Consider the following 26164-nt stretch of genomic DNA (forward strand, 5'->3'; position numbering starts at 1 on the left):
GTGCAGTCAGATGGTAACAATTCTACTTAATAAAACTGAAAAGTGAAAAAAAAAATACCAGTGCTTCAAGTTTGTCAGGAGGGATTGTTTGTTACACAGTGGTACTAATTGAAACATCCTCCTACCCTCAATGCTCGTGTTTATGAAGAAGAAGAGAACTCAAATGCATGGCACAAATAAATAATCTTTAATTTCAGTAAATAGCTCCCCATTATACCAGACAATCTGCTGTGGGAAAAGATACAGAAGCAGCCAACAGAGAGAGGGGGAGAGAGAGAGAGAGTCTACTCTAACTACACTAACTCCTTTGCACAGGAGAAATGACTTTGTTTCACACACAAACACAGGGATCCTCAGAGTGTGACGAGGAAGGAGATCATCTTGGATGGAGATGCCGTGGGCGTGGTGGCCATTTTACTCCATGTAGCTGTTCTTTGCAGGTGTCACAATCACCATGATTCGGTCAAAAAATGTTACTTCTGCTCTATCATATTCTATTTACTTGACATACACACTCTCTACTGTTACTGAAGGTGGGGTCTTGACAGATAGGAGGACACAGGGTGAAACTTCACTGACAGGAGAGGCAGAGAGAAGAGGTGCTCAGGACTGAGGTCCTGGCCCAGCGCCTGGCTCTCCAACGGGACACACAGGTGCACACCCGTGCTCACTTGTGAGGGCGCACGTATGAGAACACTCACATACATACCCACAGGGAGTCCCCAGGAAGAAGCTAACACAAGGACGAATTCAGTTAAGCCAGGAGAGGGTTCTTACACTGGAATATTTTTTGTTGCCATTTGGTTTCTCCAAATAGTCTAATCTATTCATCATGTCCACTAAAGAGAAGACAGAATACTTACACTTTGGGGGAAAGGTACCAGGTCTGAAGAACCCCAGGGACTAGCAGCCCGTTCAGAAGTCACCCAGTGGGTGTGCGTTTTGGGCGTGAGGGTCGGGCCTCCCAACTCTGGCCGGACTCTTGGAAAACTTCGTCTCCGTGGAGTTGGCCCCCCTGGGGAGGCCCTTCTCTGGCCTGAGGGCTGGAAGTGCATTTTGGGGGGGGGCAGGTACCAACAAGAGCAAGTGCAGCCGATGAGTCTCACAGCAGAGCCCACTCAGCTCGTGACATGTGGACGGGGCTTCTGGAAAGTTCTCAGGCCTCCCTCCTGGAGCGCGGCCAGTCTGTGATCAATAGTCAGCTTCCTCTCAGTCCTGAGAGGTGGTGGTGGTGATGGTGGTGGTGGTGGTGGGGGTGTGTGTGTGTGTGTGTGTGAGATGTGTGTGTGTGTGGTGGTGAGTGTGTGTGCAGGTGTGGATGTGCAGGTATATGGCATATTCTTTGTCCTAAGTTTTCTTCCTTATTTCACAAACGAAAGCTGCGGTCCCTGCGCCCTCAGGTCACCTCCAGCGAGGCAGGGGACACGCGGTCGCACTCGGCCCGGGACCGCAGGCTGTGCCACTGCTCCACGGCCGTGCGGTGTGCGTTGAGCATCCGCCGCCAGTGGTTGGATTCGGAGGGGCCGGACGAGTACTGGCCGATGACGATCCTTCCAATGAAGTCGTTGCTGCTCTTCATGTTGTGGCCGAACACTAGGGGTGGTTGGGAGGGGGGCGGCGAGAGGAAGGAGGGGAACAGAACAGGAGGCAGGGCGTTAGTCTCCACGCTCCTCGACTGCAGACGCAGGGTCCTCGCTTTTAGGACACTACTTCTTTTAATGACGAGAATTCCCCGATGGCTTCACCACCCTCCCATGAGTCCCTCCACTGCAATTTTTTAACTCATGTCCCGCAGCCTCACCACAAACTGCCCTCAGCACTACAACTGGACAGTCATAGTGGAACCACCAGCCATCACTGGAGTCCAGCTGAATGGTTAAACCAACAGTTCTCAAGCCCAGCACAAATGTTGACGCTGGGGACTGGATAATCTTTGGGGTGTCCTGTGCACTGTGGGATGTCCAGCAGCATCTCAGGCAGACAGCCCCCTCCCCAACTGTCACAACCCCAAAGTCTCCAAACGGCCCAGTATCCCTGGGGGGTCAGTTCATCCCAGATGAGAACCACCAGGTTAAGCTGTGGGCCAGACATCCTGGATGAATCCTGGCTCTGTCCCTGACACAAGCAAAGGAGCCCCTCTGACCCTCAGTTTCCTCCTTGGTTACATAGGAACCTTAACAGTACTGTACCTCACAAGTCACTGTGAGGTTTCGGCGAGACAGTGTGTGAAAAGGTTTCAGCACACAGTGCCAAGCACTTGGTAAGTGCTTGATAAACGTTACGCTGCTCTTTTGATCTTCAATTTCTGTTAATCTTTTATAAAAGAGATCTCATGTTTCCTCTGTTCCAGGCAACAGGGGCTACGGCAATTTCCTCTCCCCTTGTCGCACTGCATGTCTCTTTGGAAGGCTGTTCATTCCAATGCAAGCTTAATTTGTGTCTTTCAAGCCTAATGAGATGGCCTGATTTATCTTCCCAGCCAAGTTCTGCCTAACTCCATATCTGTGTGTGGGTAGTCCAGGCGGGCCACCTCGCTAACGGGAAAGCAGGCTGTGTCTGTGTTATAAATGAAGGGCTGCAGAATAGGAACTATCACAGATTCACCCAGCGTGAGCAGAGCACAGGCGGGCTGGATCCCAGGAGGAGTGCCGATTATCAAATAAACCAGCTAAAATATGCAGCCCCAAACAAAGCCGAACGCCAACAAGTCTCTGTTCTCCCCTGTGGGCTTCACATCAAGAATTCCAAATGATAAAAACAAGGGAAAAAAAGAAAAGTGGAAAAAACAAAAACAAATCCCCCATCCATTGTCTTAAACCCAAAAAGACCTAGAGTGAACTAGGCTAGGTGAATTGCTGGGCCATCTCGATCAAGAATGTCCCATACCTGTCAGCTCTGTGAACAAGAATTGGACCGTGTATATTTTTTGTACATTTGGAAGTGTTCACTGTGTGTAGTAGGTAGGCCTTATTAACATGAAAATCCCTTACAGAAGAGAAAAATTAGGAGTGAAATCTTTGCTTAATAAAGGAAGTTGCTAAGAAGTTCTCTGATGCATCTGAAAAAAACCCTTTTTTGAATAGCTAACATTCAAGACTATTGAACCACACCTAGTGGGCAATGTGAGGTTTAATTTTCACCAAATGAGAACAAGTTACCAGAGTCCCCTTCCCTGTGGGCCTTGAATCTAAAGCAAGATATTAGAAGACCATTTCAGACCACTTGGCTTTCTTCCCTGGGGGGGGCAAAATGTTATATCTCCCTCTGCCTCTCCAAAGCTCAGGAATGGAAATGCAGAAACATCACAGTAAATGAGTATAGGTCTTGCTTTCTTAGAAAGTGGTTCTAAGAAAGGAAATTTCAAGCATTCTCATGCATTGTTGGTGAAAGAGGAAGTAGGTTCAACTTTTGAGGGAAGTTCACAATATCTACTCATATTAAGAGTGTCATAACTCACGATCTAGCAATTCTTCTTCTAGGAAACTGTCCTATAGAATGATCTGCACAAATGGATACAAGCACACATACAAGAATATCCTCGGTAGCAAGGGCTGGCCAACTAAAGCCTCCAAGACAAATCTGACCTGTACCTACTTTTTATAAATAAAGTTTTATTGGAACCCAGTCAAACCTGTTTGTTTACATAATGCCTGCAGCTGCTTCTGTGCTACAGCAGCAGAGCTGAGTAGCTGCAAGAGAGACCGTGTGGCCAGCAGAGCTGAAAATATTTACTATTTGGCCCTTTACAAAGAAGTTTGACAACCCCTGCTCCAGAACATCCTTTGTGAGAAAGAAAAATGGAAATAATAAAAAACGCTTCATGAGGAAGTGTGGCTGAGGCTGTTGGTAGCCTGCCCACCCCCTCAGCCAACCCTGGAGGCTACCCGCAGCTTTTCTTGCTAGCATCCTGCCAGGAGCACCCACAGCTCTCTGCCTGGGACACGCCAGTGTGTGCTGACAGTGTGACTTACAGTGGGGCCCTGGGCCACTCAATAGCAACCTGACCTCTGAAAAGGCTGGAGACTAGGGTCAGCCACTCGGACACTCGGACATGCCTGTATGACTGGCCCTTAATCAAAATCCCAGACTCCAAGGCTGGAGTGAGCCTCCCTGGTTGGAGATCCTCTGAGAGTGTGGCCACGTGTCACTGGGAAAACTGAGCGCTGTCCACACCGGAAACTCGCACCTGGTCTCTCCTGGACTCTGCTCTTTGCGTCTCTTCCCTTTGCTGATTTGAGTCTGTATCCTTCTGCTACCATGAACTGTAACCATGAGTCTAACGGCTTTTCTGAGTTCTGTGAGTCCTTCTAGAGAGTCACTGAACCTGATGGAGGTCCTGGGACTCATCAAACACTCATCAAACATCCTCGATCAGCCTGCCTCCCTTTCTGTCTCACCTCCGCAGTCTCCTATCAGTGTTTCCTGGGTCACTTTCCTCGTAGCCTGTCTGCACCCAAGCCATTGTCTCAGCATCGGCTTTGGGAGGCACCCTGACTAAGACTGGAGGGGACTCATTAAATAATTTCTGATGTAATACCACCATGGAAACCAGCACCATGGTTAAAAATGGGACAGACCTATATATACAGAATGGAAAAGTCTCCAGGATACATTGCTAGGAGACAAAATCAAGTTGCAAAACAGCATATGTAAACACAATCTCTTTTTGCTTAAAAAAATGTTAATATATAGAATAGGAAACACCACGTGGAAGAATGTTCACCACACTGACAGAGAGTAGCTCTCTCTAGAGAGGGGAAACAGAACTTCTCACGTTCGGTACTTATTATATAAATTGTATAGTATGAACTTCTTACAACAAGTACCTATTATTTTGGAAAGAAAACAAAGGAAAAAATAAGTCACTATTAGAGAATCCACGTTTAAATCACCAGGAGGGGAAGGAGGATGAACAGGAGTCTTGTCTCCCACGCTCCCGGTCCCAATGCGCGAAGTACTCTGGTTTGGTGAATCATTCGGTACTTGCAAGGTGGCCGCTCCTAAGTGATTCAGCCTTTCCGACAGGAAGCAGTTGCTGCTATGGCCATCTGAGGGAACTGGCAGGCTCCGGGACTTGAAAATCACTTGGTAAAGTTATGGCAATCTTAACAGTCTTTTAAAGACCAAATGTCTAAAATGCAAATTATAACTAAGGACTTCTATTATAATAGTTGCCTGGAAGACTGTCAGGAGGTGCCATCACTGTAAACTCTAGAAAGTGTGATGTCAGGGCTCGGAGACAGGAGGCCAGACACCCCGCTCTCTCCACTGCACAGGTAAGGGAGCAAGTCACTGAGCAAGCTGGTGATAAAACTCGAAATACTTGTGGCAGAAAACTGGTAAAGAAAGCAAATTCCTCGTAACTAGATTTCTCTTCTTTAGAAACAATAACATTTAGAATTTTCATTGTAAGGCACCCCCGAGATCCCCACTGGCCGGGATGGGGGTGCTCCTTTTACTGCAGTCGCTAGTATAAGCCTGGACAGTGTACATTCTCCAATTTATCCCCATCGCCTGGCGGAAACTCCCTAACAACCTGTACAGCCCGGACAGCGGCCAAAAGGCACACCTGTCCCAAAGTCCGTGCACAAAACCCACGACAAGGGAGCCTCACGTTTTCTCTTAGATCCTATTTATTCTATATGGATTTGGATTTAGACATAATTCAGATAAGCTTGGTCATCTGGTTTCCCCATCTGGAGGGAGTTAATGTCGTGGATTGCGACTACCGGACAGATACCAGAACTTAAACAAGTCCAGGAGAACGGGGCCAGCAGTCCTTTTCTCCTTCAGATAGCCCCGGGGATATTCACTGTGTGATCATTTATTTGCCTAATTATGATTCTGAATCAGTAAGAAAGTTTAATGTCCTGATTAATGGGTCAAAAGAAGTACAAACTGTTTCCTAGCAAACAGTTAAAAGGGTAAAGCCTTTTATAAAACTTAAAGGGAAAGCGTTCAGCAAGTAGAAAATGTACTCCCCAAAACCCCTCTAGCGCCCTCCCACAGGGGTGAGAGTTGAGCCCCCACGGTGCCCAGAACGTGCTCTGTGACCTGTCCCTCTCTAAACTCGACAGACCTCTCTAAACTCGACAGACCTCAAGCCCCCCGACGGCTATAGCCGCAGAGGCTCGCCCCTTGTGTGACCGGTGAGTCATCAAAGTCCAGCTCTATCCTCAGACGGGGCATGGGCTCACCTGGCGTATTTCACTTTCTGAAAATTTATCTCTCCAGAATCGCCAACACATCCATCTGTTTCTGTGGTGCCAATCACCATGGCAACTCAGGTTAGGGAAACACGACTGGCAAAGCAGAAGCGCGATGAGAGGTACCCATGGGCTCAAGGATCAGGCTTTGAAGGAGCATGGAGACAGATACTGCTTTATTAAGCACCTACTATGTGTATGACCCAGGGCTAAACACATCGTGTGGATTAACTCACGTAATCTTCATATCAACCCTCCAGAGTGGGGTTTCTCACCCTCAGCACTACTGACATTTTGGGCCAGATCATTCTGTGTTGGGGGGCTGCTCTGAGCACTGCAGGATGTCCTCTGGCCTCTGCCCACTCGATGCCATCAGCAGTCCTCTCTCAGTTGTGACACTCAGAGTATCTCCAGATATTGCCAAACAGAATCCACCCCACTGCTGCGTCCATTGAGAACCACTGCTCTAAGGCAGTGCTGTCACTGGCCCATTGTACAGCTGGGGAGACTGAGGCCCACAGAGGTGCAGGGAGATCTCTCACTGCTCCAGTCAACATCCAGGTGCCCTGACTGAGTCAGGGGCAAGTGGAGGCTTTCACATATTGATATTTGCTGTAAAAAATGAATCTGTTCTTTCCTGCAAGAGCTTAACTCTTTTGGTTGCTAATTTAGTTTGCCAAGGCAGACGGTTCTGGAAGGGAAGCTGGATGACTTAGAGTGTGGGTGTGATAAACACTGCAAATTAAAAGGAAAAAGAAATCTCGATCTTTACCAACGGGAGCAGACTTGGCAGCTCCCCATTCTGCATGTTTGGTTCACAAGGTGATGGATGTCCCACACGCAGCTTCAAGCCTGACAGCCCCCCCCCACAGGGATGCCCCCAGCTCAGGGAACCCCGCCTCCTCACTGTCCCCTGCAACCCGCCTCTTGGGTGCTGGGGTCGAGCTGCTCCCCCATTTCTGAAAAAACTGCACTAAGTTACCAAAACCCACCATAGCTGTTTCACTACACTTTGCCAAACTCCACACCTGGGAGGGATCCCCACACTTCATCAGGATGTTCATGAGTTCTCTCAGCCCTTGGAGAAGCCCCAAAGCAGTCTACACGTCCCTGTACCTCCCCTCCCCAAAGGCCAGCTCTGACACACCCCACAAAGCTGGTACCCATCCTTTCAACTTTTGCAAAACGTCCTCAAACTACAGTTGGTCCCCCGCATCCGCGGACATGGAGGGCTGACTGGACTCACCAGTTTATCTAAGGGACTTGAGCATCCACTGGTTTTGGTATCCACGGCAGGTCCTGGAACGAATTGCCTGCAGATACCTCTTTCTTCTTCTTCTCTCTAAAACCTAGAAGCTGTTTCAAACAAGGGAGATCATCTCCCTCCCCTGGGCCTCGATTTCCCCATTTACACAAGGGGTGGGTTTATGCAGGTTTTAAGCCCCTTTCAACTATGCAATTTCTTCGGTTCTAAGACGTTTCACCTACGACTTAAGGGTGATGTTTTTCGACCTGGAGTAGAAACAGACACAACAGGTCCTCAAGTCAGGACGTCAAGGCAAGAGGTGCCAAGACTCAGAACGGTCCTGAAACCCGCTCACGACGGTGCCGCGTTGGAGGCCTTCACACCATCTCTCTGGGGTCCAGCAGGGTCAGGTTCACCGCCAACGTCTGAATGGATGGCTGCTTCTTCAGGTGAGCAGCAGACTTGGAAGTCATCTTATGTTTAGGGACTACTGATGTGAAAAGCATAATATTAACACCTAACACTTACAGAGAGCTTATCACGAGCCAGCCCCACTCTATGCACTTTTGATACAATAAATTGTTTATTCCGCACAGCTCTATTTACAAAGAGAGTCCTATTATTATCTTCTTGGGCCTAGAGGTCACACACTGGCATCATGGCCTGCCTCCCTGAAGAAGGACCTGGAGAAACGCCTAAGCAGGCTTCGGTCATGTGGGTGAAAAAAATCTGGAACCCCAGTACTCAGAGGTGATCTAGAAAGGGAGATGTGGGCTCCAGGTGGGCACACCTCCTTGACTCTCTAGACCCCCTGCCTTCGGACCCTTCACCCCATTTAAAGCATGAGGCCCAGGGTAGAGGCCTCTTTTGCCCAGGTCTGCAGGCAATGCTGGCTTAAAGAGTCTGATTCCTTTAACGCAGTGGTTCTCAGCAGGGGCCTATTCTGCCCCCAAATGTGGCAATGTCAGGAGACATCTGGATTGTCACAACTTGGGGGGGAGGGGCGGTTTGCTACCGGTATCTAGTGGGTAGAGGCCAGGGATGCTGCTAAACACCCTACAATGCGTAGGGCAGCCCCCCAACAAAGAATTACCTGACCTAAAATGTTGAGGTTAAGAAACCTTGCCTCAAGGAAAAGCATGCGTATTGGGGTTTCCCTTCATTAACACCCAACCCACCACCACCAGAGAGGCTCTGTATATCTGCAGGGAAAAAGAGCTGGGAGGGGAGAGGGAGGGAGAGAAGTCACCTCCCTGAGCTAGACAGGGTTTGGGACTTGGGATGCAAGAGAGAAGAAATTCCAGAACAAACACAGGGAGAGAGGAAACTGGGGAGCAGGGGAAGGGGCTTCTGAGAGTGTTGCTACGGTTCATGAACCATATCTCTCTCCCTTCGCAAGAGACAGGAGTCAAAATTGAAATGCGTTTTAAAATTCCTTGGGACCACATCTGGACCACTTCTTTACGCCTCTGTGTGGAAACCGAGCCGTGTGGAGCCCGCATGTATGGCAACGACATACGAGTTGAAGACTCCCTTTCAGATCTGTGTGTGAATCCCACCATCTAGGAGGAAGCATTTAAAAGTGTGACTATAATGTAATGTGCTTGTTTTTACATGAACAACCCAAACTCACACATCTGAGTGAGTATCATCTTTGTACATTTGTTACAGAGATGCTGGCATTGCTTTGGGAGAAAATGTTCACTGCAAACTGTCTTCAGAGCTAGTTATGAGACACCGGTTGGAGCTTTAGAAGACACCCTCAGTCTTCTAAAATAATTGAGAAATAATTTAGAACATAAAGGAGAAATACCACAAACATGAAAATCACTCAGAAGACTTAAAAATACCAGTGCTGGGGCTTCACCCCAAGAGATTCTGTTTGGTCTGGGGTTGGGGCAGCGGAGGCCAGTGTTTTTCCAATTGTTCCCCAGATAATTCTCATGTGTGGTCAGGTTAGATACCCTGTTAAAAGCAGATCAAAATATCCATTGGATTAGCTGGGGGAAAAAAAAAAGCCCACACATCGTTGGTGTCAGAAATGTGAGTAGAGAAAGCAGATCATTTTTTCCTTTTCGCTGTGTCCCAATAAAACTTTATTTATGAAAACAGGAGTGGGCCAGATTTGGCCCAGGGGCAGTGGTTTGCCAATCCCTGACCTATATAGAGCCAGTGATACTCAAAGTATGGTCCCCAGACCAGCAGCCTCAGCAGCACCTGGAACCTATTAGAAATGCAAATTCTCAGGCCCCAAGACCGATCTAATGAATCAGACCTTTGTCCTATATAATTTTTCCTTATTCCCCAACAGTCTCTCTTCCTTAACCTACAGTGCGGGTCAATGCAGCATTTGTCTCTAGTGCAAGACAAGGTGTCAAATCCTCGTGACAGGCGGAGGCCCAGCTGGGACCCAGCCAGCCTGACAGTGGTAGAGCTGGGGCTTGAACTCAGGCCCTGATGGCCTCCTGGGTCCCCACTCTTAACCCCTTTTGGCACACGCAGCATCCCAAACTGTGCTTTGAAAGAAATGACACTGATTGGAATGGGCACGTTCTAGAGTGTTTAAGCATCACCCTACTTTTAGAATAGATACATAAACTGTACACTCACACACAAAAAGACTATATAAAAATGTGATGAAAAGCTGTAAGTACACACAATTATATGAATAAATTTCACAAGGAAAACATTGAGTGAAAGAAGTGGTATGATTCCATTTAACTAAAGGGCAAAAAGAGGCGAAAGACAGCGGTTACCCTGGGGGAGGGAACAGTAACTGAAAAGGGCACAAGGGAATTTCTGGGAATGTTCTGTTTCTTAATCTGGGTGCCAGTCACATGGGTGTGTTCATTTTACAGAATTTCATGAATTTTATCCTTAGGATTTATGCACTTTTCTATTATGTATGTTACACTGCAAGAAAAAGTCAACTTTAAAAAACAAATGAATGGGACTAATGTCTACAACTGACCTTGAAATGCATGGGGAAAAAAATGAAACAAGAGATAAATAGAGATGGACAGACGTGTGATAAAGCAAGCAGAAAATGTTCACTGCAGAATCTTAGGGGGTGGGAATCTGGATGTTGACTGAACAATTCTTTCAACATTTTTAAAAGGTTTCTTAATAAAACGCTGGGATTGAAAAACAAAGAAACACACAAATAGCTCACTTGCCCTACTTTTATATTTTATAGCCTTTACTTGTTTCTTTATACCACAGAAGTATCAATTTCTAGGTCTGTGTGACCATTCAGCTCAAAGGCCGGTCACAGGGCTGTTGGGTCCTATAGCAGGAAGGTGACTTGGTGAACCATCAGGGACTCAGGAGTGAGCAGGAGAAATGGGGAGGAGCTCCCAGTGGGTCCTGCCAGGTTATCCTGATGACCACAATGACCAGACCACACGGCCAGAAACACTGTCCTGAGCCTGAACTGGAGGGTCTTACACCCTGATGATCTGTCTACTCACAATACCAAACAAAAGGTTCAAGTCTCCTTTGGACCACCGACCACAGAGCGTACCCCTGCCTTAAATGCCTTTCTCCTTCCACATGAAAAGGTGAGCCACACCATGAGTCACTGGGGAACTGTAAAGTAAAACCACATCCACTTCTTTCATTTAAAAAACCTTATTTACACAGAATAAAATCCATCCATTTTAAGTATACAATCGGATGAATCTTGATCATTGTATATAAATTTGTAACTATCACTACAATCAAGATACAGATGCAAGATCGTGACACAGAATAGTTCTCTCTCCCTAAAAAAGTTCCCTCTTATCCCTTTCTCTTCCATCCCTTCCCCAACCCAGGTGGGTCCTAGCCCGAGGCAATCACTGATCTACTGCTTTCTGTAACTATAGTTTTACCTTTACTAGAATTTCATAAAAATCGAATCATATAGTATGTAGTCATTTGCATTCACGTAGCATAATGTTTGTGAAACTCTTCCCTGTGTATGTGTATTAATATTTCATTCTTTTTTTTAACATTTTTTATTGATTTATAATCATTTTACAATGTTGTGTCAAATTCCAGTGTTCAGCCCAATTTTTCAGTTATTCATGGACATATACACACTCATTGTCACATTTTTTTCTCTGTGAGTTATCATAACATTTTGTGTATATTTCCCTGTGCTATACAGTGTAGAATATTTCATTCTTTTTTATTGCTGACTAGAGGTCTCATGTATGGATGTTCTGCAATTTGTTTATCCCTTCACAAGTTGATGGACATTTGGATTGTTTCCACTTTTTGGCTGTTATAAATGATGTTGCTAGGAGCATTTTGTGGATTTATATTTTCATCTCTCTTGGGTAAATACCTAGGAGCAGAGTTGCTGGTTTGTACGATAAATGTGTGTTTAACTTTATAAGGCAATGGCATACTGTTTTTCAAAGTGGTTACAGCAACTTACATCCCCACCAGAAATGTATGAGAGTTCCAGTTGCGCCACATACTTGCCAACATTCGGTATTTTCAGTCCTTTAAACTCAGCTGTACCAGTGGGTGTGCAATGGATCTTATTGTGGTTTTACTTTCCATTTCTGATGACTCATGGAGTAAAGCATCTTTTCATGTGCTTCTTTGCCATCTGTGTATCTTCTTGTGAAGTGTGTCTGCTCAGATCTTTTCCCCACCTTTTACTGAGTTGTGGATTGTTTGTCTTGTAATTGAGTTACAAAAGCTCTTTATATATTCTGGATACAGGCCCTTTGTTGGATATGTTTTGCAAAAAGGTCCTCTCAGGGTGTGCCTTGCTCTAACATTTCCCCCTCTCGAAGAGCAAAAGTTTAAAAATACTGATGAAGTCCATTGATTACTTTTTTACTCATTTCACTTAAAAATGAAATAATGCCACACCCCAGGTTTTTGAAGCCAGCAACCAATGTAGAACTGCTTTGCTTATGTCATCTAAGAAATGAAAAATGGATCTGAGGCAGATCTGGGTAGGGGGGCCCATGACTGCCTGTGATTGTTTTTCTGTATTTCCCCATATGTTTGAATTATTATATAATACATAATTAAAATCAACATGCTTTTTAAAGGTAAAAAAGAGGGGTTAAAAATATCACCTCATAGTTATTTGGCACTTAGTAATTTTCAAACCTTGCTTATTTCATCCTTACAAGGATCCTTCGGGGGAGGGGTGCAGGAGTTGGGGCCTCCCTGGGCCACGGAGGGGCTAACCCATTTACCCAAGTCATCTGTTTTAATTGCATGCTTTGAGAAAACACAAAAGAGTAAAAATTGTGCCATTTTGGGGGGGACTGCAAATTTTGACAATAGCTAAAAAAATGAATAAATGTATATGCTTTGACCAAGCAATCCAGCTGCTGGGTTTTCAGCTCACGGTACCCGGAGGCACATCAGCAGAGACACAGGCTCACTCCAGTAATGTCCCCAACTGCACAAAGCCAGAGGTAACCCCAGTGTCACCAACGGGGGACTAGTTAAATAAACTGTTCTCCAACTCGTGGACCTAATGGAGTATCAAGCAGCCGTGGAAAATAATTAGGTGCTACATTCCACGTCAGCCACACTGATCTCCTTGCTCTTTCTCTCATGGACGAGACTTTGCACCTGCTGTTCCCTTTAGGGGGAATGTATCCCCATGCCAAACACCCATATGGCACATTCCTGATTGCTTTCGGGTCTTGGCTCACCTTCTCCAAGAGGCCTTCCCTGACCACCTCTGAGAAAACTGCAACCCTCTCCCATCCCTCACTATCACCTTTCCCTGCTTCTGTTTTCCCCTTAGCACTCAACATCATCTCCACAAGGCATAATTCACCTGTTTTGTTTACTGCCTGTCTTCCAATATTCAAGTATTCACCTGATGATACTGGGATTTTTGTCTGGTTTGTTCACTGATGTATCTACGGCATCTGGCTCACAAGAGGTACTCAACAAATATTTGTTGAATGAATATATATGTATATATACACTAATATGAAAAAATGTCCAAGATATATTATGTGAAAAGAGCAAGCTGCAGGAAAGTATATATATTTTTGGATGTTAACAACAGAATGGAGATATACACACACATACACATATATACGTACATGCACATACACACACACACAGACATGCACACAGGTGCATCTATTCCTGGAAAAAAGGCTACAATAAATTGTTAAGAGTAGTTAGCACTTTTTTTTTTTTTTTTTTTTTTTTGGCGGGAGGGTAACTAGGTCTATTTATTTATTTATTTTTCAGTGGAGGCACTGGGGATTGAACCCAGGACCTCACGCATGCTAAGCATGTGCTCTACCACTTGAGCTGTACCCTCCCCTCCAAGAGTAGTTACCTTTAAGTAGAGGGAATTAGGGATTTTTACTTTTGATTCTACTCCTGTATGTTTGCATTATCCATACATATGTGTTATATATACGTTTATACATACATATAAACACACAACTGTATAATAACATTAAAAGCCACCAGCGCTCCCTGTCCCACGTAACCCCTTCACCTCACCACACACAGGTGATATGCACCCATAAACCACAAAGTGGGGTGGAGCAGCGACCTGATTTAAAACTACTCCGCTTGTCTTCCCAAGAGGGTCGCCCCACCCTGTCTCCTGCTGCGCCGGGCTGCAGTCACCTGTCCAGCCACCCCACCTGGGACACGGCGCTTGTCTGCAGAGCCCGATGGTCCTGTCTGCCCCCGCGCTTACGGGCAGAAACAGGGAAGCCGTCTGAAAACCTGTGCAGGTGAGAACGAACTCAGTCAACAGTCTCCGTCCCTGAACTCTCCACACTCAGGCAGCTAAAGCGAAACCACTGGGCATTAGGAGAGGTTAAAATGCCACAGAGAAGGGGGGAGGGTATAGCTCAGTGGTAGAGTGCACGCCTAGCACGTGTGAGGTCCTGGGTTCAATTCCCCAGCACCTCTGTTAAAATAAGTAAATAAATAAAACCTAATTACCTCCTCCCCCAAAAACGTTTTTTTAAAAATGCCACAGAGAGAACAAACAACCCCCAAACAGGTGCGTAACAGGAGCAGACTGGTCCCGAGCCCATGCCAACCCGCCTTTCACAGCTGCAGGCAGAGGTCGCCACCCCGCCCCACAGTCCCCAAGGAGACCAGCGGAGCCGCTGTTCTAGCTCAGGGGGTCCCAACCTCAGCACCCCTGACGTTTTCCCTGTGGGGGGCTGTCCTGTGCCCTGTAAGGGGGTTAGCAGCATCCCTGGCCTCTACCCACCAGATGCCAATAGTTCCCCTGAGTTATGACAACCAAAAATGCCTCCAGATGTTCACCAGATGACAACATCAGCCCAGCAGAGAACCGCTGGTCTAACTGCTTCCTATGTCAGCAGATGCCCGGGGCTTGCCAGCCAAAAGGTATCTGGTGAATTCCCTGCAAAGATTGCTCTTGTGAGGCTGAATGCCCTGAGCCTGGGACTTGGTGGTGTGGGAACCCCCATGCTGACACTGATCATGAACTTGGAGGTAAGGGGTGCTCATGGAGGCGGTGGAGCAAGCTGGTTCAGGGACCAGGCTGGCTCTTTCGTTTGCTGGCTTGGGCACCTGGGGCAGAGACAGCTGTACAGTCACCAACCAAAGCCTTTCCTTCCTGGACAAGCCGCTGGACTCCATGTCCCATCCTCCTCTGCAGGGAGTCTGTGAAGTGATAGTCACAGCTTGCAGGCCTGCCCCATAAAAACCTCCCACGCAATGCTCAGCTCCCTCTCTCTCTCCCCTATCCGCCAGCTTGAGATGAAACTCTCCAAGCCTGAGAAGATGGCAGAGCCACAAGATGGAAGGGGCCTGGGTCACAGAATCATCACGTGGAAGGCCACCCGGGAGGAGGTCTACAAAGGGCCAGTGTGCGAGCAAGAAATAAGCTTCTGTTGTGATAAACCACAGAAACTCAGGGGCTGATCTATTACGGCTGCCAGCCTTACCTGAACTAATACAGTTGCTTCTTAGCAGATCACCTGAGCTCTCTGAACTTCAGTTTCCTCCTCTGTAAAGTGGGGATCATACGAGTACCTTTTCTCATTGGGTTGTTGGGAGGATCAACTGAGACAGCACTTGGGACCATGCCTGGGACAAGGTAAGCCTGGATCAAGGCTGCCTATGATGACCAGTGGGAGGAAGAGCTATGACTGAGTTCCTGCCTCTCTCCTTAGCCCTTCTGTGAATTCTTTCCCAAGTCACATTCAATAACCTGGAGAAGAATGATTTGCCCCCAACCTCAAATGGACACACTGGATTTTAGGGACAGGTCTCGTAATGAGGCCAAGGACCCTCACTTTATCACAGGCTGTCCAGGCATCTCTTAAGTGTCTTGGTCCCTCTGTACCAAAGAGCCCAGGGTGACCCTGAACAAGGATGCAAGAGGACCCTGCTTGCAAATCATCCACAGGCTGCCTCTCCTCTGCTTCTCCAGTCCTGGTAGAATTAAGTGGAATAACATCTGAAAGCAGACACATAATGGGAACTTTGGTACCAAGCCAGTGGACACCCTTCCTGGGCCTGTAACTCAGGGTCCTAAAGGGAGCAGCTGAGAGTTAAGTGCAAAGCCTCTCCCTCCCTGGCCAGTGCGGGCACCTGCTCCTGAAGACAGAAGGAAGGCTGAGCCCTTCCGCCCACTCTGCTCATTCTTCACCCACCTGTTTGCTTTGTGTTTTTTTCTGGTAAACGATGCCCTTTCCAAGGGCCATCTCTAGAAATAATTGCCATTATAAGCCCACTACATTCTGTCCTGCTTTAATGCGGGGGTGAGAGTTAGGCAGAAACACAGGGAAGCCGTGTTCATGTCAACTTACAAACAGGGAAAGAGAAAATTACACCCACAGAGCATCCGCTGTGTGCTAAGCACCCCTGTACTCATGTCACCTCACCCATCCTTCGTGAAGGCAGGCGCCTGTCTCATTCACTTCTGTCTCCCGAGTGCCGAACAGTCACATGGTACACACAGTAGGTGCTCAATAAATACTAAAAAAAATTTTTTTTAAATTGACGTATAGTTAGTTTACAACGTTGTATTAGTTTCTGGTGTACAGCATAGTGATTCAGTTATTCACATATATAAATATATATTCGTTTTCATCAGAGGTTACTACAAGCCACTGAATATAGTTCCTTATGCTCTATAGTAGGACCTTGTCGTTTATCTATTCTGTACCTAGTAGTTTGTACTTGCTAATCCCAAACTCCCAATTTATCCCTCATCTGAGCTCCTCACCACAGTCCCCGCTTATCGCTCTGACCTCACTGCATCACTCACTCCCCTCACTAACTGCGCTCTGGTCACTTTACCTTTTTTATTCTCTCTGAAGAAAACAAGCTGCTTCTTACCTCCAAGGCCTTGGCACTGGCGCTTCCTCCGCCTAGAATGTCCCTCTCTCCCATCCTGGGACAGCTGGTCCTTTCTCAGCTTCCATTACCTGGTTTAAAGCAGCGCCCTGGGCCCTCTGTCACCTTCCTCTCCTGCCCTCTAGGGGTTTATTTATCTCCTGTTTGTCTCATCCCAGCTAGAATGCCAGCATCATGAAAGGATGGGTCACTTCTGTCTCTCTGCTATTTCTCTAGCAACTAGCACAGCACCTCCACATAGGAGGGGCTCGATAAATATTTGAGGCTGTGTAACCCGGTGCCTGCGAGCCCAGATTCTGGATCCACACGACCCGACTCTGCATCCTGGCTTCAAGATCTTGGGCCAGCTACTCACCAACCTCTTGCTGCCGCAGTTTCCTCACGCCTCATGGAAATGCCCATCCCTACCTCACACTGTTGCTATGAGGATTAAAGAAGTTAATTCACGTTGAAAACAGCTGGAGCGGTTTCCAGCATGTAGGAGGTGCTGTACCTGTATTTGCTATTATTATTGTTCAAAACTGAATGAACGGGGTGGGGGAGGGGAGGGGGAATTGGAAGAAGGAGGTCAAAACGTACCAACTTCCAACTGTAAGATAAACGATGTCATGCGCAACCTGTCGGGATGTCATGCACAACGTGATGACTTTAGTTAACACACAGTATGATACACAGGAGAGTTGTTAAGAGAGCAGATCCTAAGAGTTCTCATCACAAAGAGAAGTTTTCTTTCCTTTTTACTGTCTCTATATGAGATAATAGATGTTCAATAAACCTACTGTGGTAATCATTTCACAATATATGTATATCAAACCATCATGCTGTGCACCTTAAACTTACACAGTGATGTATGTCAATTACTTCTCAATAAAACTGGGAAAAAAATTTTAAACAAGAAACTAGTTGGGGGTGAAATGAACAACCCCAAGGTACATTCTATACGCATCTGAAAGACGGAGAATGAAGGTTCAAAGATATTCAGAATTCTTGCACCGGATGAAACAGCAACCAAGCCCTAGAATCTGGTTTTCTGATTTCTAAGCCAGAGCTTTTCTCACCACAGCAAAATGTTTCCTTGAAATACAGAGAGACAGGTGACATTACAGCTTGTGCCCTGCAGGTCCTGGCATTTTAAAGGTTAAGCCTTCTCCAGCTGACTGGCAGCTCTGGATTGGTGGAGTCAGGATGAGGCAATGGACAGAAGGGACGTCTGGAAAGGATACTTTCAAGTTCTGATTTTATTCCATGCACCAACCTTCATCCCGCCCCTACCCAGGCACTGGCCTTGGCTGCCAAGCCTGACAGCTTCTAGCTGGCACTGAGGCACAAGGCGAGGCTGAACCTGGCCTCTGCTGGCTCCCCCTTCTCACTCCATCTCACTCCAACCCTGCAAGGACATCTATGGCTGGATAAATTCCCCGTCCCCTGATGTTCTCCCCCGTGGGGATTTGCCTGGAACTAGGCTCCATCCAAAGGCATCAAAATCATTAAACAGCCACGCATATGAAATAAATATCCCCAGGAACCCTGGCAGCTGGCCTGGTCTTCAAAGGCTGCCACTGGAACCCAAAATGAACGGCGAGGATCCAGCCAAGTTTTACCGCCTGGATGGGCTTTGGCAGCCTCGTGGAGCTCTCCGGAGAAGAGGCTGGGGCGGGGGTGCCGCTGCAGGCTCCGCGCTCTGCCCGGAGCGCTCCGGGGTGACGCGTCTCCGCTTCCATCTCCTGACCACTTGGCTGGAGTTCTGCCTCTGCCCACATCCAGGGTCAAGGCCACAATCCACCGAGCCCTCACCAAGCATTGTGCTAAGCATCTTACAGCTGACTGGCAGATGCCAGTCATCATTTCCTTCTGTCCCCACAATACTCTGTGAGGTGGCAACTGAGGTCTACACATAAGTAAATCCGGGTTCAGAAGAGTAACTTGCCAATATAGCCAATGGTCCTTTACATCTAATCCACCAGCACATTCCAGTGACTCTGCCTACATAATTATATCCCACCGAGTTAGTTCTCTGAAACCTTTCTGCCAAGTCACCATCACCCCTCCCCTGGACCAGCCCCATAGCCTCACAGATGGTCTCCCTGGTCCAAGTCACCATCACCCCTCCCCTGGACCAGCCCCACAGCCTCACAGATGGTCTCCTGACTCCCCATCTTGCTCTCCTACAAACCATTCTCCACTCTACAGCTGGAATGCTATTTTAAAACATTATCCAGATCCTACCACTTCCTGGTCAACACTTTCCAAAGGCTTCTCAACGCACTTAGAAAAAATTGCAAGCTTCTTATCCTACGGTCTCTACTTGGGCTGCCCTCTGCTGCTTCTCCAAACTCACATTGCCTTCCCTGATCGAGATGTTTTAGGGTAACTGGTAATGGGGGAGAAGACAGGAAGGGTGTTCCTGCTATTCAAAGTGCGGCCCTCACACCAGCACTGGTGTCATCCAGAACTTACTGTAAATAAAGATATTCAGGTCCCATCTCAGACTTATGGATTCAGAACCTGCACTTTAACAAGGTCCCCGGGTGACTCATACACATGTCAAGTGGATGGTTAACAGTGAGGAAGGCTCTGGAACCAATCAGACTGAGTGGGAAGCCTGGCTCAACCACTCACCAGCTGGGTGACTTGAAACAAGTGACTACTTACTGTGCAGTGAAGAATTCACCTACCCAAAGAGAGGTCTGCGGTCTGCCCTTGGCCCCTGGGTGGTGATCTCCGGGCCCCTGGAATGTCCTGCAGGAGTGCCTTTGTTTGCCTGGGAGCTCTGGCCATGGGATTCTCTCACTAGGTGATTTATGATGGGAGCTTTCGGCTCAGACCCCTGGAGAAACTGATGACTAAAGGCATTAGCAGGATCTCCAGGAGGTGCTGGAGACTAAAGGTCAGTCACTGGACAGGATGTGGTCAAGCCCCAGCCAAAACTCTGGACACCAAAGTCTCAGTAAGCTTCCCTGGCTGGCAACAGTCTGTGCACATTGTCACTCTGAGTGACCAGGAGGAGGTACCACTGCCCATGACTCCGTGCGGAGATGACTGGACCCTTCTGGACCCTGGGCTGACTTTAATCTGCATCCTTTCACTATCGCCAAACTGTAGTCACAAGTCGTGCTTTACTGAGTTCTGTGAGTCTTCCTGGTAAATCACTGACCCTGAGGGTGGTCACAGGGATCCCTGAATTTGTAGCTAATTGGCCTGACGTGAGGGTGGTCCTGGGGACCCCTGAGCTTGAGGCTGGCATCCGCAGTGAGGACAGGCTTGAGGGGATGATCTCTCAGTGGACACAGATCATCACACTTCCCTTCCCTGAGCTTCATCTTTCCCCAACTGAAAAATGGCCACAGAGATTATACCTTATACGTTTGCGGAAAGATTAAATAAGATAATGAGTACATGGTAACTACAAGTACTATTACCCCTACTGTTCAGACATGGAAACTGAGGTTCAGAGAGGCAAAGCAACTTGCCCACAGTCACACAGAGCCAAGTCTGGCTGACTCTGACCACAGACCAATACCATCTCCTCATGACTTGCTGATGCTTTTCTGGGAAGAAAAGGATGGTAGTGGTTCTGCTGAGCTGGGGTCTTACCCCTGGTAAGGAACTCACGTCTTCTGGGGGGTAAGTCACCCAACCCCATCCCAATGCTCCCCACCCCTCTCTCCTTCTGGGATTCATGTGATAGAAAAACCAGATTTTTAAAATATTTTCCCATAGGTCTGTTTTTTTTCCCCCTTCTGTTCCTCTTTTCTCCAAATCTTTTTATTCTCCATTGTTCAGATTGCCTAATTTCTCTTGATCTCTTTTCAAGTTCACTTTCCTCTGTCACCTCCATTTGGCTATTGAGTTCATCTAGTGAATATCTTCTTTCAGTTATTACATTTTTCAGTTCTAACATTTCCATTTAGTTCTTTTTTTCTATCTTCTATACCTGTTATCTGCCGATCTCTATCTTATCATTCTTTTCTAGAGGGTTCACCCTTACTCCCTGGAGCATGGTTATAGGAGCTACATTAGTATCTTTGTCTGATAATTCCAGTAATTCCAGTATCTGGGTCATCTTGTGGTTGGTGTCTGCTCATTATATTTTCTCTAAGAACTTTCCAGATTTTGTTGGTTCTTCATAATTCAGGTAATTTGGGGTTGTATCCTGGACATTTTGAATATTATATTATGAGATTCCAGGTATTATTTAAATTCTATTGAATATGTTGATTTTTCAAATTGTAGCGGGCAACCGATTACAGATTAGATTCAGACCACAAGTTCTAACCTGGCATCATGTGCTGTTATTCCAATGCCAGGTCAGTTTTCAAAGCCTCTGCAATGCTATTCCTATCTGTCCCTCATGTGTGTCCCCCAGGGGCTAGCCTGGGACCTGGGCGGTGGTCTACCCTGTGGTTCAGTTCTCAAAGTCTCCGATACACTGTTTTTGTTTTAATTTTAATTATTTTTGAAGAGGGGAGATAATTAGGTTTATTTATTTACTTTTTTTTTTTTAATGGAGGTACTGGGGATTGAACCCAGGACCTCATGCATGCTAAGCATGCACTCTGCCACTGAGCTATCCCCTCCCCAACCCCTTCTGATACACTGTTTAGGGTCATCTCGACTCACGTGCAGCCCGGGGATGAGCTCAGGAGTTCATACATAAGCTTGTGGGATCCCTTCTGGAACTGATCCCTCTCTGTAATCTTTCTCACTCTGGCTCCTCCCGGGGGCCCACTTTCAAGGCCCTTTGGCTAGAAAGTGGAGGCTTCAATCTTTCCACTCTGCCTCCCACTTCCCATGACGGGGTCTGGGGCCAAGTGCCTACTGCCAGCTCCTCACACACTGCCAACCCCAGGGCACTGAAGGCAGCACAAACCAGCCTGGTTGTGTGGCTGAGTCGGCACAGCTTTGTGTCAATCCTTGGCTCCTGGACGCTGTACCAGCTGGCAGCTTAGGGGTGATGGTGACTAGGTGAGGGAGACAGAGGCTGGGGAGACAACCTCAAAAGCGCCAGCGTTTCCACTCTCACACACACACTGCAATTATTACAACAGCAGGCATGAATTTCCAAAGAGTCACTTCTGGGATGGACAGGTCTACAGGCTGATTTGGATGAGAGGAACGATCTGTTACATTTTACACAAGAGAGAGTTGGGACTCAGACAGCTGGACTCATTTGCTTGAAGTCACACACAGCGGATGAAGAGTGGGGCCAAGATTCAAACCCAAGTCTGGGTAATTCCACTCCTTGATGGCGGGGTCCATCCATCTCACCATCTCCATCACCACCACCACCACCATCATACCTGGTATTTATTGAGCACTAACTATATTACAAGGCATTGTCTTAAGTTTTTTACGACTGACGTATTGAGACTAGAAGGTTATAACAGAGGAAGAAACAGAGATTCAGAAGAGGGGTATCAACTGCCCACGATCACACATACTTGCTCAGTGGTAAAGGTGACATTTGAACCAAATTATATCTCCCTTCAATCCATGCTCTGAATGGCCCATGCACCCATCTCTAGGAGGCAGAGCTGGGCCTGGTGCCCAGTGAGTCGGGCTGGGAGGGGAAAAGTCAGAGGCTGCGGGGAGGCTACAGAGAGGAGGTGGGGCATAGTGGTGGGCTGAGGCCAGATGCTGGGGAACATCTGTGCCCCAGAACAAACCCACAGCATCTTGATCTCAGTGGAGTTTCTGGCTCTCGCAGAAGGCTATGCCCCTCTCAGACGGGATTGCCCTTCTCTCCTCTGCTGGAAACCCTCAGCTTCTCCACACCGCCCCGCTTCCCAAACCCAGACACTCTTCCAGCATGTCCCCTGGTGCCCACTCAACCCTGAGGTCTTTCCAGGCAAGAGGGTGGCAGCCCTGGGTTCCAGACCTCCCATCTCATTCTCCTCTACGCCTCCCCATCTCTCTCACCAGCAGATTCAATTAACCAATTTGATGCTACAGCTGCAGAAAGCCAAGCAATTATGGAAAACAGACCAGGTGCCTTGGAACTCATTCTCACAGAGGGGCCTGGGAAGCCTCCAAGCAGACAGCGGGGTGGGGAGGGGGGAGGCAGAACAGTACAGGCAAACGCTTGCCAATCCAGGCTGTGCAGAGAACCACCTGGGGAGCTTTGAGAAATACAGCTCCCCGCCCCCTCCACAGATACAGATGCCCTGGCCAATTCAGTTGCTCTGGGCCAGAGCCTGGGCATCAGGATTTTAAACAGTCCCGACATAACACCAACGTAAGATGCAGTTAGGACATCTGACGACGTGCAGAGATGAGGGTCACTGCCGGAGAGTTGGATTCTAACATAGGCAGAAAGACACTGTCGCTCACCCTGATGCACTTCCTGGGTCTTCTATGTATCTGCTCCCCAAAGCGCGGTCTGCAGACCTGCAGCATCGGCGTTACCTGGGCGCTGCTAGAAATGCAGAGCCCCAGGGCCCACTCCAGACTGCGTCAGAATCTGCATTTTAACCAAACCCCGTGGGATGCCTAGGTCTGCTAAAGTCTGAGGCATTGATGTTGGGCCCATTGATGTCCTTCAGAGTCCGACGACCCCCCATTCCTGGGCTGTCAGATGTCTGACATTCTTTGCTGGGTTTGGTTCCCTAACAGACCAATAGCCCCGGGTAATGCCTACTTTATCAGAGTCAAACCCCACTGCCCTTCATGGACCCTAAACCTCTGACCTCACCTACAACTAATCAGAGACGTGTGCACAAGCCGATCAGGCAACTGGTGACCCTACCTTATAAAAGATCTCCCCACAAGCGGCCCTCGGTGCTCACACAGGCACCCCTCGCCTGTGTGACCCGCTGTTGTCTAAAATAAACTCCTTTCTATCCTTACCCTTAACCTCTGGTAAATTCTTTCACCAACCTGCGTGTCACTGGCTCACTGACCGGCCACCCCCCTGTGTCCACAACAATTAAGACAATTCACATCGTGAAGTCATCACCACCATCCATCTCCAGAATCTTTCATCTTCCCAAACTAAAGCTCTGAACTCATTAAACAAGAACCCCTATTCTCCCCACCCCATTACTCTACTTTCTGTCTCTATCGATTTGACTATTCTAAGTACCTCATATAAATGGAATGACACAGTATTTGTCCTTTTATATCTTGCTTAATACTTAGCATAAGGCCCTCTAGGTTCATCCATGTCACAAATTCCTTCCTTTGAAAGCTAAAGAACATTCCTCTATATGTATACACCACGTTTTATTTATCCATTTATCCATCCACAGACACCTGGGTGGCTTCCCCATTTTAGCCGTTGTGAATAATGCTGCTATGAACACAGGTGTACAAATGTCTGTTTGAGTCCTGCTTTCAATTCTCTTTTTTTCTATTTTAATATATTTTTATTGAAGTATAGTCAGTTTACATTGTGCCAATTTCTGGTGTACAGCACAACGCTTCAGTCATATAGGAACATACATATATTCATTTTCATATTCTTTTTCATCGTTAAGTTACTCTGCCTTCAATTCTTTTGGGTATATACCCAGAAGAAGACTTGCTGGATCATATGGCATTCTATTTTTAATTTTCCAAAGAGCTGTTATCGAGCTGTATTTCTTTTTCCCCCTACTTCCAATAACAGCCCAATCACCTCAGTGGCCAACTACACTTTACCTTCCGGAAAGCCTCGGGACCGCATGCTGCTGTCTCAGGAGCTGAAAAGCAATTTCCCCCTTTCTTTTCTTTTCAACTTCAGCTGCAGAAATCACCTGACTGAAAACTGCAGAAGAACCCTCATCCCACACAGGAGCGGAACTGCTCAGAAAACCCAGCCCACCAGCTAATTACAGGCTTTTACCAGGATTCTCAGCGACCGCTTAAATTGCAGATCAACCTTCTTTTTGTTCTGAAGTGTTTGGAAACAAGCTAATGGGCTGGGTTTCAGATCCTTAGCCTGGAGGTGACAGCTCTTTCCCCTAGTTGATAAATAAAGCAAGTCAGAACCTTACAGATTTGAATTCAGCAGGATCATAGCTTTGCCTGGATAGATACCAGCTCAATTCACAATTCTTTATCATTCCAGCCAGTGGCCTTTATATAAAATGCCACCCCCAACTGGGATTTCCAGTCACAGCTTTGGTTCTGAACCCTGACTGAATATTAGAAATATCTGGGTTGCTTTAAAAATATAGATATTTACAGAGCGCTCAGGACCCCAGCCTAGTCCAGTTGAATCAAGAGTCTCTGGAGGGGAGATCTGGCAACACTTTAAAGCTCCCAGCCGATTTGAAAGTGCAGCCAGGTTACTTAAGGGGGCATGGGCAATCCTTCCTTCTCCATAAAGAATATTTTCTTTTCTTTTCTTTTCTTTTCTTTTCTTTTCTTTTCTTTTCTTTTCGTACTTTTTATTTTTTTATTATTTATTTATTTTTAATTAAAGTACCATCAGTTACAATATGTCAATTTCTGGTGTACAGCACACTGTCCCAGTCATGCATATACATACATATATTCGTTTTCATATTCTTTTTCATTAAAGGTTATTACAAGATATTGAACATAGTTCCCTGTGCTATACAGCAGAAACTTTTTTAAAAATCTATTTTTATATATACTGGCTAACATTTGTAAATCTCAAACTCCCAAACTTATCCCTTCCCACCCCTTTTCCCTGGTAACCATAAGATTGTTTACTATGTCTGCAAGTCTATTTCTGTTTTGTAGATGAGTTCCTAGTGTCCTTTTTTTCTTTTTCTTTTTTTTAGATTCCACATATGAGTGATATCATGTGGTATTTTTCTTTCTCCTTCTGGCTTGCTTCACTTAGAATGACTATCTCTAGGTCCATCCATGTTGCTGCAAATGGCATTATTTTATTCTCGTAAAGAGTATTTTCAATGGGCTTTCAACCTGAGGTGAGAAACCAGAGCTAGGGGCCCACAACCCCCACCTTTAAATGAGAGAATCAGGTCTTCCACACGAATGGAGAGCACAGGAGGCCTTGTCTGCTGGGCGCAGCTGATGACTGTCCCGTGAAGTTCGGGGGTCAAGTGAGAGATGAACAAGGGGTGGGGCTGGGAGTCCCGCTCCAGCTTGGAGCTTCTGCCATGTGGGGGTCTCATACGGGATTCAAGGGGTTCGAAAAACCTTTGCACTGTATACAAAATTTTCTGTCCTTCTGTGTATTTTTCTGGGGAGGGTCCTCCAGAGATCCTACCACACTCTCCAGCTCTGTCACACACCTCTCAGCTCTCCCAGGATGAACTGCCTCTGCTTTTTATCATAGTATACCACGTGATGGTATATGATGCAATTACTAAAAATAAAAAATTACAGCCTTGCCTATTGGCATTGACCTGGAGGAACTAAACACACTCACAGTTACTGAAACAAAAGCAAGTTTCAGAGT

The 26164-nt window shown here is 46.9% G+C and overlaps 1 protein-coding gene across 4 annotated transcripts in view; it reads right to left on the minus strand.

Annotated features, from left to right (window-relative positions):
- SYT17 (synaptotagmin 17) overlaps positions 1 to 26164 on the minus strand; it is a 94966-nt gene that overhangs the window by 23137 nt on the left and 45665 nt on the right. The window contains exon 8 of one of the 4 annotated variants that reach the window (XM_031433145.2): positions 165 to 1593. The exons of the other annotated variants lie outside the window; for them this stretch is intronic. Coding sequence (XP_031289005.2) covers positions 1397 to 1593 — 197 coding nt within the window. The 3' untranslated portion in view covers positions 165 to 1396. Of the gene's footprint in view, positions 1 to 164; positions 1594 to 26164 lie in introns of those variants that run through there. 4 annotated transcript variants of the gene reach the window in all.

This window comes from Camelus dromedarius, chromosome 24 (assembly GCF_036321535.1).
Source record: "Camelus dromedarius isolate mCamDro1 chromosome 24, mCamDro1.pat, whole genome shotgun sequence".
Lineage (NCBI taxonomy): Eukaryota > Metazoa > Chordata > Mammalia > Artiodactyla > Camelidae > Camelus > Camelus dromedarius.